Genomic DNA, 12,646 nt, shown 5'->3' with positions numbered 1-12,646 from the left:
AATGCATCCGATATAATGATGAAGGTCATGTTGACCGAAACGTTTATTTTTTGGATGCAAATAAATACATAAATCTTCATGATTCCCGGCGTGTGCCAGAAATGTCTTTTCTGAACCCTATTTAAACCGAGTGACCGTACACTACAATCAAGGAATCCAGTGGGCGGTACTAACAGTGATTGACAGCTATTTCTGTTGGTACAGTCACCTATAGAACCGCCCACTGGACTTAGTATGCACTATAATATGCATGTTACACACCATTTACACAGGACCTGTTAAAATAAGCTTATCATTTCCGAATGAATTAACACAGGAAATTTAAGCCTTCTCATATTTGAGAGCCTCCCTTGTAGCAGCCTATGTAATTCTGCAACAACAACTGATAGCCACCTTTTATAAGGAACTGGCCAGGTTGTTCCTCCCTGTTCTTTCACATCTCATCTTTCTATTAGTAAAGACCTATCCTAGCTACTGTCAGGGAACTTTGCGTCTTGACATCTGTCAAATAGAGTGATTGTTGGCTTTCCAGTTGGTTGATGCCATGACCAAAGTGGCAGCTTGATATAATGACTTTTGAAATCATTCACTATAGTCAAGTGTGGTTTTATTTGGGCCTTCCAGGCTTTTAGGGTATCTTGTTAGGAACTCATTTGATAAGACAAATAGGCCAATCTGACGGCTGGGCTGCTCCAATCATACTGCTTTCTTGGCTCGTTTCTTGAGCTGAGTAATGTATGGTATTTTTCTCTGTATGACCATCCTGGTGGCCTCCCAATAGAGGGGTAGATTCTCCTTGTGGTTTTTATTGGCATCCTTCTACTTATGCCACCATCGCGTGAGGAATTGTATAAATGAATTTACTGTAGCCAAAAATTAAGAGAAGCACCAGACAGGAAACGCCCGACAACTGTGAAGAGGGGATCTGATGTTAAAGACTGCAAAGCAGTTTATCTTCTGGGTGCTGTCACTGTATTAGGGTCACTGGCCCCGATATTAAGTGGCATAAGATATTAAAGTACTTTAGATCCTCATCCTGCAGCCGTATACATTATATACACTAGTTCCACCTACAGCGGAGTCAAGTAGAACATGAAACTTTCTTCACTCAGAGTCCTCAGATTGTGATTTAACCATGATTGGATTTTTCTAGTTGATAAGGTGAATCGCTCCAGTTTTTGTACTGTTGAAGGAAGAACCTCTTAGCCTTCTAACCTAAAACTTTTTCATGCAAAAGTTGTTTGTTCTAAAGGGGACAGAGTCTGCCTCCAGCTTCTTAAGGTGTCTAAGGACCAATGAATGTTTTTGAAATGAGCGCCTTTATGCTCCAAGTTACCACTTTCAGAAATGTATATGAGAGAATAAATGGTAGCTGTCCATCGTTGCTGTCAACACCCTCAAGTCAAAAACCTAAAATAGAAGCTTCTTCATGAGCATTAAACATTACTCTAAGAAGTGGCCAAGAAATGGTAATACATAAGCATAGCAACGTTTGTATCTTACATCTCTTATGGGAGAATATAGCTGTTTTTGGGACTTCACATTTGACCAACATATAGAAGGAAGAATAAAGTATTTCTGGTATATTATAGTGAATAGTGGAAATTGGTAGCTCACCTTGACGTTAAGACAATTTCAAACATTGACTTGAATGAGGAAATGTTAATGGCATAAGCAGTGGGCTACATACGAATGCCAAATGTCCATGGTTCCTCAGGGATGGGGGCGAAGATTAAAGGAGTAGTTTCACAAAGTAGCAAAAGATAATAGATAAAAATTTGGGGTATATTAAGTACCAAACATGTCAATATGGGATAGGGACAAGACAATGTCAAGTGAAGATAGGGTTTCTCCACAGGAAGGGTTGAGGTTGTTTCTTGACTGCATCATGCTCCTTGGCATGCCTTGGGTGCCATTTACAGCAATGGAGTTCCATGTATAATTTACCTGAAGGCTTTTTCTGGATAGTTATGGAGTAGTTTGAGAACTGCCATCTTGTTTGTGCACTGGGGAACCTTTAGTCATTGTTAAACTCTAAGGATGGCTTGTTTTTCTGAAATTATGAGGAGTTAGGATACTTGCTGTTATGGATTCCAGTACAACCAGTCCGAGATTGTTGCATCTCTAGCAGTTCACAAGATCAAAAAGTTTGCTGGTCTCTCATGATCATGGGTACCCGCCTTGTGAAATTCTGTGCTCTGTTTTATGGTTTGGAGTGTGAACATGCCCTTTGTGAGAGGGAATGGTATCTCATTGTGATATTCTGGCACGACAGAAAGCTAAAAAAAAAAAATTGGTTAAGATTAAAGTTATTTTATGGGTAATGCAAGTTAACAGGTCTCTTGGAAGTCACAAATAACACTAAAAATTAGCATATCCCTTTTGTAAGTACATAGGACAAGGCTGACTTGTTGGAAAGTGTTTGTTGTTATAAATACCTTCTGTTATAGGAATGCTCTTACTGCAGCTTTGTGTCTCAATTAGTAGCATAATCATCTATCTTTTCCTTGTTCACTTTCCAGCTGGCCTTCCTGGCAGCACAAGCTGTACAAGTTTGTATTAAAGCAAGAAATTGGAGACTCCCATCTTTTCTAGAACAAAGAGGGATCTCTCTACTCAACACAAATAGTAGGAATGCCTGCAATAAAGTGTAATGGAAATGAAGTATTTAACCATAGTACTTCATACATAGCTCTATGCATTAGTATAATCCAAAATCGTCTTCAAAATACAATGGTGTCTTGCTGTATGTGTTTCAAGGTTGGCATCTTTGATTTTCAGATGTAGTGGTTCAGTGGTGCACACAAGGAGATTTGCTAGCTGTTGCAGGGATGGAGAAACAAAATCTCTTACCTGATATTGGCAATGGTCCATCCCTTAAAAGTGCCATCATCAAGTTCTACAATGTCCGTGGAGAACATATCTACACTCTGGAGACCCCAGTACAGGTGGGAAAAATCCTTAGCAAAAATTCTTGTTTTATATATTGAACTTTATATAGTAGATATTTCTATTAATTAATCTGTATGTTCTTGCTGAACACAATTGTTAAAACTAAAATCTAAAATCCACAATAATCTTCAGTATCAACTATCTTTGTCATTTTCCTACTTCCAGAAAGCTCGGATATTATTTGTCAGAGTCCTTACATTGGAGAGCTGACATTTGGTCACTAATGACTTTCTGTTTCTGACTAATGCCAATTCAGGGTTAAACCTCAGACATATAAAACCTCTCCAAAAAAACTGCCATAGACCTTGTAGGTTTAGAGCGTAACTAAACTTTTGGAAAACTTTTGATTTTCTGGCAGCATTTGTGTCATTTAATAAATTGTGTATTTAAGTATATTTTTATAAACAAATGTATCACTTTTCTCCATTATTCTCATTTTCTAATTGTGTACAGAGTACCAGGCTGTGTGATGTGAAGAGAAAATGAGGGGAGGGAGTGGTCAATGCAGATGGCTATATCTCAGTTATTATAAAATTCTTGTTCTACACAGATCTGAGAGATCACTGAGAACAGTCTGGATTGAACTATTTCTGTTTACCTGCTTATCCCAATCCTGACACTGTTTTCATACCTCTCTTATATACACTATGTGATCAAAAGTATCCAGACACCCCCAAAAACATAAGTTTTTCATATTAGGTGCATTGTGCTGCCACCTACTGCCAGGTACTCCATATCAGCGACCTCAGTAGACATTAGACATCGTGAGAGAGCAGACTGGGGCGCTCCGCAGAACTCATGGACTTCGAACTGACTGAGTCACTGGTCAGGGGATTGGGAGACACACATCACGCAGGTTGATGAACAGTGGAAAAACGTTGTGTGGAGTTACGAATCACGGTACACAATGTGGCGATACAATGGCAGAGTGTGGGTATGGCGAATGCCCAGTGAATGTCGTCTGCCAGCGTGTGTAGTGCCAAGAGAAAAATTCGGAGGCAGTGGTGTTATGGTGTGGTCGTGTTTTTCATGGAGGGGGCTTGCACCCCTTGTTGTTTTGCGTGGCACTGTCACAGCACAGGCCTACATTGATGTTTTAAACACCTTTTTGCTTCCCACTGTTGAAGAGCAATTCGGGGATGGCGATTGCATCTTTCAACATGATCGAGCACCTGTTCATACTGCACGGCCTGTGGCGGAGTGGTTACATGACAATAACATCTCTGTAATGGACTGGCCTGCACAGAGTCCTGACTTGAATCCTCTACAACACCTTTAGGATGTTTTGGAACGCCGACTTCGTGCCAGGCCTCACCGACCGACATCGATACCTCTCCTCAGAGCAGCACTCCGTGAAGAATGGGCTGCCATTCCCCAAGAAACCTTCCAGCACCTGATTGAACGTATGCCTGCGAGAGTGGAAGCCGTCATCAAGGCTAAGGGTGGGCCAACACCATATTGAATTCCAACATTACTGATGGAGGGCACAACGAACTTGTAAGTCATTTTGAGCCAGGTTTCCGGATACTTTTGATCACATAGTGTATATGCCAGAGATACAGCCATTTGAAGTGAGCCTCCCCTCCCCTCATTTTCTCTTCACACAGCCTGGTACTCTGTACACAATGAGAAAAGCAAAGGAAAGAGTGAAAAATGCAGGATTTCATAGGAAGGAGGCAAAATGTGTTAATAAAGCATATGACACATGCTGCCATAAAATCTAAAGATGAAACAAAAATACCTTAAAAATAATAAAGCATAGTTCCTAGGAGCTTGGCCTATCCACAAAAAAAACAAAAAAAACCTAAATTGCTAGAAGCTTAATATACTATCAATAAATTGAAGTTTATTCACATATCACAACAATAAATAATGGTGAAAACACACAAAATTGCAACATTGCACATGTTAGACAATATAAAGAAGATGCAGTCTCCATGACAACGGAGAAAACACACAAAAGATGGATAGAGGGGACAGCCATCATATAATAATCTATTTGTGGATACTATATTATGGGTAACAAAGACAGAAACCACAGATTTTTTTGCTTCACAAATAAATAAATATATATATATATATATATATATATATATATATATATATATATATATGATTTTGGGGGACTGTCCGACACATTGATTACACATATTCAATTTCAGTTTTGATGTGAAAAAATGGCTATTTTTTTTAAAAAAAAATTTCCACTGCTGTGGTGATTAAATATTTTTATAGTTCAGGCATGAACGTGGGATAAATAGGTTTTTGGTGTTTTTGGTTTGTTTTTCTTTTAGGGAGTGGGTAATGATTATAAGTTTCTAAAAATTTTTGTACAATATAGAAACTTTTTTTTCTTTTTTTTTTACCGTTCCCGGGAACAACTATCATGCTGCAATCTCTTGGTCAGGCCTTTCTGATAAACAAAATTTTTTTTTTCTAACTCTTCTGTTTTTTTTTTTTTATCTTTATTTTTTTGGGAGACTACATACAGTGTAGGGATAAAGAAGAGATATTGACATACACAGGATTTGACCAGATGCTGACAACTGCATTTATCCTGCTTTACAAAAAGACTTGGTTCTTTTCTGTTAACCTGTATTATACAAAGAGATATTGTTTGAGAAACAAAACTTTCAGGAGAAATCTTTTTAAAGCTTGGGTTGCATTTAGAAAGCTGAGCTAGCGGGCCTGTGCACATAGCCACACAAATAACTGTGCTCATGTAGAAGAAACTAAATTGCAGCCTCGCTTGTCTTGAAGTGAATATATCTAGAACCTTAAAAAATGTCAAACTTGGTCAGTGAGCAAAGTGAAGGAATGTTTTTGTTAATGTTTATCCTTTATCTGCAGTTCAATATATATATAATGTACATGTATCTATTAATAAAACTAAAATAATTATTTTCATCACATGTGTTTGACATATCCACAGGTTTTTTTTTGCCATATTTATGTGACAGATAAGGGTTCCTCGGAATCCACATCTACATCTGTGTCCCACCTGATAACCATATCTGCCGTTTCCATAACACCCTTAGAAGTGCCTGGAGAGAGCAACGCATATGTGGATTAATTTTCCATTTGTGTATATGTCATAAACAGCTGGGATGGGAGTAATCCTATAAGGATCATAGTAGGGTGACCTTACACATTTGATCTACATGGGAAGAACCAAGGGAACTGCAAAATTTTATTTTTTGTTAACATTTTGTTTTGGTAGTTGTCTGTAGAAAGCTGCTGCCATATGTAAGGAATATAGATAATGAAAATTTAACAAATTGTATTGTTTTTTCAATTGTGTTTAGTAAACATAGACATCCCATAAAGTAACCAAATAACTTCAAATTAAGTTATAAATTCATAAATGTGTATGGTACATCAATAAATAATCACAGACTAAAAAAAACACATAAATCAAACATCGAGACTGTCAAAACTTAGACTATTGGGATAATAAATAGTACAATGACCAATCTATTAATTGATACACAACAATAGAATAATCAATAATAAAAATAGATACCTTAATCAATCAATTCATTATATTATGTAGCAAAGTTGCTGCAGACTAGTACCATGTATACAACCACCCGTACAGGTCTTCAAACTAGTGTAACATGCAATACATACATAATATATATTCACACCCATAGATATTCATTCTGAAATGTCCAAGGGCTTTCCAATTCCACACAGTCAGACCTTTTATTCTTGTTCGGTACACTCAGTATTTTCGTCTTCATATAATATTTTCACAATTTCCTCATGATAACAATTGATTAATGATAATTTACTATGTTGTGGGGAATGTTAAAGTCCCCAAAACTGCTTAGGGCGGGTTCACACCTGCGCCCACTCTCTGCTTTGTGGGTTTCCGTCTTCTGCTGACAGGAAACCCGGCAGACAGTGTCCACCCGTGAGCTTTTTATGGTCTCTGCAGCGAAACCATTCTTTTTTTTAACTGGACACAAAGTCTTGCATGTCCGGTTAAAACAAAACAGTTTTGCCACAGAGACCACAAAACACTCACGGGCGGACACTTTGCAAACCCATTCAAATGAAAAATGACTGCCGGTTTCCATCTCCTGACCAGTTTCTGGGGCAGAAGACGGAGACCGGGGCGCAGATGTGTGCACGCTCTTAGCAGACTTTAGTGATCACTTCCAACAGCCTTTATTCTCTGTTCTTTACACTCTGATACATAATGAAAGCACGACCAATACATTTTTTTTTTATGTCGGGCACCAAAATCAGCTGCACTCATTGAATCAGTATAGAATCAGGCCAGAGTTAAAAAAAAAAAAATAAAAAAAAAAAAATAAATCTGTGCCAGAGCTGGTGAACTGGCACCTAGTAAAGGGTGAAAAGCAGTGGAGTTGGTGAAAGATCCTCCTTAACCAGTTGCTTCACAGATTCTTGATAGTTGATCATACAGTTAAGCTGCAGAGAATGTCATTCAGCCAATAATAATGTGACGGTAATCTGGAAAGATTTTGTATGTAATAAAAGCACAGCAAGCTAAAAGGTACATTACTATGTCACTTGTATTGTTCAGCGTCCGATCACTTCCATCTGTTGGGGTCACAGAGATTCTCGCCTCTTCCTGGCCTCTGGTCCGGCCCTCTATGTTGTTCGGGTGGAGCACAGAGTTGCTAATTTGCAGCTTCTTTGCCAGCAAGCAATCGCCAGCTCTCTTCGAGATGACAAAGATATCGCCAAACTCTCGCTGCCTCCTCGGCTCTGCTCTTACCTCACTACCGCCTTTATACCTACCATTAAGGTAATTATGAATCGTTATCTATAGTTTCATTATTAAATCAATGTCATTTCATCATGCCTTTTACCCATTTGCAGTTTTTTCTTCATTATAAGCACATAGATTGACCACAGTTTAAAGAGGATGTCCAAGCTAAAATCTCCTCCCAGGGCAGTTCGGTCCTGCTGCTTGGCAGTCTGATTTTGAGGAATACCTTGCTGGATGTGATGTCCCAGGTCGCTTCCGCTGAGGCCGATGACTGGCCTCAACGGTCACCTGACTGTGGACTAAGGAGGTAACATTACAGACTACGACATCCAGTGTCCTTCACTAAGGTCACTGACTGGTCTCTACAGTCATGTGTGGCAGGGACTTTTGCTAGAAGAAAACAATGGAGGTGCAGGTGCGGACTGTGCTGGGAGGTAACCAGGAAAGGAGAGTATGTATGTGTGTGTGTTTGTTTTTTGTTTGTTTGTTTTTTCTTTTTCACCTCCCCTGGCCTAATTTAAAAAAAAATAAAATTTTAGCCTGGACAGCCCCTTTAAGGATAACTACTAGCATGCATATAGTCTAAAAATGACCAGATATATTGTAACGGTTCAGTATAATAATTAGAAATTTGCTATTGTACCATGTACTCAGTTGAGCCTATTATAAACCTATTACTGGATAACGTCTCCTATGGCCCGAGCCTGTTTTCTTTCTCCATCACCATTTCCGCATACACGCCTGTCTTTCCTGCTGAATACTCAATGAAAAGAAACTCTATTGACTCTTGTTGAATTGATTCTATCACCGCTTTCAGATTGTGGCATAAAGATTATTGAAATGTTTCAGACAGAATATGAAATACAAAACAGGATGAGAACGCTGGTACCGAAATACGAAAATGATATACCGTAAACCGTATCAGTACAACAAGCATTTAAGCCAAGTGCGCATATTTATTTACATAGAAAAGGGAATAAGCCGCTGCCAGACATCTTTGGGAAAAAAAAAAAAAAACAGTTGAATCCAAACTAACCTTACAGCAAACTAATGTCAACTTTAGTTTTGTAAAGTCTAATATGCTGAAATTGTGTGAAATTTCACACGGCAGCATTAACTTCAATGTAAGTGAATGGGGGATAGTCACATTTATCATTATAGTTAATCTGTGTGTACAAATTTCTATTCCATCTAGCCTCCCATACCTGACCCCAATAATATGCGAGACTTTGTCAGTTATCCGACATCAGGAAATGAGAGGTTGCACTGCACTATGAAGAGGACAGAGGATGATCCAGAAGTTGGGGGTCCATGCTACACACTTTATTTGGAATACCTGGGTGGATTGGTACCTGTTCTCAAAGGGCGTAGGATTAGCAAGCTGCGTCCCGAGTTTGTTATCATGGATCCTAAAACAGATGGGAAAACAGGTATTTCTCTTATTTTCTTTATCCCATGTAGTCTTTTACAGTCATGTTTTTACATTTTCTCATTTTTTTTCAGGTAAAAATTTGTGTGGGTTCATATACAGGATATATAAATTTCTTGCAGATGTAACAAAGTGGTTAGTAAATTACAGAATGAAATCAGCTGGAATAACTAATTTATAGAGCTTAAATATGACAGGGCATGGTTCCTGTATTTCATTCTTTGGTTAGGCCTGGTTCACATCTGCATTCGGTATTCTGTTCGAGGAGTCCGCTTGGGGTCACCCCGAATGGAATACCGAACGTATTAAAAAGCGGTTAGCAAAGAAAGCACACTGAGTTCTCTCCACATAATTCATGCGGACACCGCGTGGAAAACACACTTAGTAGCTGAAACGAATCCCATAGATTTGAAGTTGGTTTGCCTATTTCCACTTTGAAATGTTTTTCACCTTTATTTTGGTTTTTGTTTTTTTCCAGATGAAATCTACAGCAATGGATTAATATCAACAGTTATTGACAGCTGTAATTGTTCTGACTCCAGTGACATTGAGTTAAGTGATGACTGGGCAGCCAAGAAATCTCCAAAGATCACAAGAGCTAGCAAATCTCCCAAATTACCCAGGTCTGTTGACGTCGTCCTCTTCCCTTCTAATAGTCATACATAATAATGGTTCCAGAGATTCAGATCATTTCAAACCTGCATTTAAAAATTAAAAAAAAAATCAAGGTGCCATCTGACCGGCTACGGTTGTGAGTTTTCTATTATTAGATTACTTTTTATGCACACGCAGAATGGTTCATCTTTGTTTCCAACCAGCCATCGAGAAGCTATAAAATGTCCCTATCATTTCATAGAGCTTTTGTCATGTCGTAGTGATATATCACTGATCACTGAAGAGAGGGGGCGGAAGCTGAGAACGCTTGCCCTATAGAAGGAGCAGAGTGGTACACAGGCTCATATAAAGTTTGAGTCCATACACTGCTCCGCTGAAGGAGAACTTGTTTAGCCATGAATATAAAGATGCCACTTTGTGATTTTTAACCTCTTTCAATTGTGCTCCATTTTCAACTCCCAATCTTGACCAAGTATATTCACAGAAGTTTAGAATCCCAAAAAATAAATGATTAAAATATAACTTTTAATAATATATACTGAAAAAGGAAAAAGGCCCTTTGCCATAGATAACAGCAAAATATTAAACTAGAAGAGTGTTAGATATAGTATATCGCTCTGCAGTACTCTGGGGTAGAGGGATGTATATCAACCCCTGATTAGTCTATGTGACACTAGAATGTTCTCTTTAAAATATGAGATCCACTGAATACGTGACCTAGCAGGAGGATTATTATTATGTACACTACCATTCAAAAGTTTGGAGTCACCCAGAAAAGTTTGTGTTTTCCATTTATCAAATGAGTTGCAAAATGAATAGAAAATATAGTCAAGACATTGACAAGGTTAGAAATAATGATTTTTATTTGAAATAATTTTCTTCTTCAAACTTTGCTTTTGTCAAAGAATGTTCCGTTTGCAGCAATTGCAGCCTTGCAGACCTTTGGCATTCTAGCTGTTAATTTGCTGAGGTCATCTGGAGAAATTTCACCCCATGCTTCCAGAAGCCCCTACCACTAGTTGGATTGGCTTGATGGGCACTTTTTGCGTACCATACAGTCAAGCTGCTTCCATAACACTTTTTTTTCCAATCTTCCTCTGTCCAATGTCCGTGTTCTTTTGTCCATATTAATCTTTTCCTTTTTCTTTGCCATTCTGCCCTGAAGGCCAGCATCCCGGAGTCGCCTCTTCACTGTAGACGTTGACACTGGCGTTTTGTGGGTACTATTTAATGAAGCTGCTAGTTGAGGACCTGTGAGGCGTCGATTTCTCACACTAGAGACTGTAATGTACTTGTCATGTTGCTCAGTTGTGCAGCGGGGCCTCCCACTACTCTTTCTACTCTGGTTAGAGCCTGTTTGTGCTGTCCTCTGAAGGGACTAGTACACACCGTTGTAGGAAATCTTCCGTTCCTTGGCAGTTTCTCGCATGGAATAGCTTTCATTTCTAAGAACAAGAATAAACTGTCGAGTTTCAAATGAAGGTTCTCTTTTTCTGGCCATTTTGAGAATTTAATCAAACCAACTAATGTAATTCTACAGATTCTTAACTAGCTCAAAGGAAGGTCAGTTTTATAGCTTCTCTAACCAGCAAAACTGTTTTCAGCGGTGCTAACATACTTGCACAAGGGTTTTCTAAACATCCATTAGCCTGCTTATACAGTTAGCAAACACAATGTACCATTAGAACACTACAGTGATGGTTGCTGGCAATGGGCCTCTATACACCTATGTAGATATTGCATTAAAAAGCAGATGTTTGCAGTTAGAATAGTCATTTACCACATTAACAATATATAGAGTGTATTTCTAATTTATTTAATGTTATCTTCATTGAAAAAAAAACGTGCTTTTCTTTCAAAAATAGGGAAATTTCTAAGTGACCCTTATCTTTTGAATGGTAGAGTACTGATACCCTACAAGCAGGAGCTCTGGATGAGGAGGTCAAGCCCCTTTTAATTCTGGTGGCCATGTCTACGTTCACGAAAAAATATTTGTAATGTGCTGTTATTTTTTCTATCACTATTAAATTATATTAGCAGATCTAACATATGAGAGATTGTACTTACGGTATGTGTTGTACCTGAGCACAGCCACGATAAACAGCATGCACACAACCACTGTTGCCACACTGTTACGTTTCATGCAGCATTGAGATAACAAACCTATTGCGTATGATAGACAACAATCACACAAATTAGAATTTAGTAAATTTCTATTAGGTGAATTATGAGGTTTTCATATTGCGCTCTACTAACAAATGAATGATAAGTTTCTGATGTGGTACTTACTCTCTTTTAATTGAGGTTGACTGTCATGTGGCTTTTTAGACTTTGGCACATCCTAGTACTATATGTATTTAGCTTAAGGCTCATATTATATTCCTATGGATAAAGCTTACACTCGTATATGCATATATGGCACTATGGTACTCCTCTGGCATCCCTAGCACTGTAACTTTCAGGTAGCTACATGCTAGTAGGCCATTGTGAACTGCTGCATACAGCTTACATTCCAGCTCATGACTGCTGTCCTCATCTGACATTGACCAGAAACGGTACAGTCCTACAATTTGCTCAAATTGCAGTTTTTTTGACAATTACCATGAAGTCAGGGCAGAATGACACTTTGTTTTGTAACGTTTTAATCGTACGACAGTCACCACATATCACTGTGTATCCTCAGAGAAGTGTGAGAATACCCAAAAGAGTTCTGTCAGATTTGATCAGCTAAGTCTTTGAATTTGTTTAGTTGAATGTGGGAGTCTAGTTACTATGGCATTCTGGATTTGTATTTATCCAACTATGACTTTACACATATATATATATATATATATATATATATATATATATATATATATATATATATATATATATATATATATAGTTCTACGTTCCTGCAGCATTTG

General features: G+C 38.2%; 1 protein-coding gene across 2 annotated transcripts in view; it reads left to right on the top strand.

Annotated features, from left to right (window-relative positions):
• The window catches only part of TULP4 (TUB like protein 4), a 138,750-nt gene that overhangs the window by 110,891 nt on the left and 15,213 nt on the right, over positions 1–12,646 (top strand). For both annotated transcript variants that reach the window (XM_075267683.1, XM_075267684.1), the window contains 4 exons: positions 2,782–2,948; positions 7,508–7,732; positions 8,892–9,126; positions 9,604–9,748. In XM_075267683.1, the coding sequence (XP_075123784.1) occupies positions 2,782–2,948; positions 7,508–7,732; positions 8,892–9,126; positions 9,604–9,748 (772 nt within the window). The remainder of the gene's footprint in view (positions 1–2,781; positions 2,949–7,507; positions 7,733–8,891; positions 9,127–9,603; positions 9,749–12,646) is intronic.

The sequence above is a fragment of the Leptodactylus fuscus genome, chromosome 3 (assembly GCF_031893055.1).
Source record: "Leptodactylus fuscus isolate aLepFus1 chromosome 3, aLepFus1.hap2, whole genome shotgun sequence".
NCBI classification, from domain to species: Eukaryota; Metazoa; Chordata; class Amphibia; order Anura; family Leptodactylidae; genus Leptodactylus; species Leptodactylus fuscus.
The sequence above is the reverse complement of the archived record's forward strand: the minus strand, read 5'-3'. Positions and strand labels throughout refer to the sequence as shown.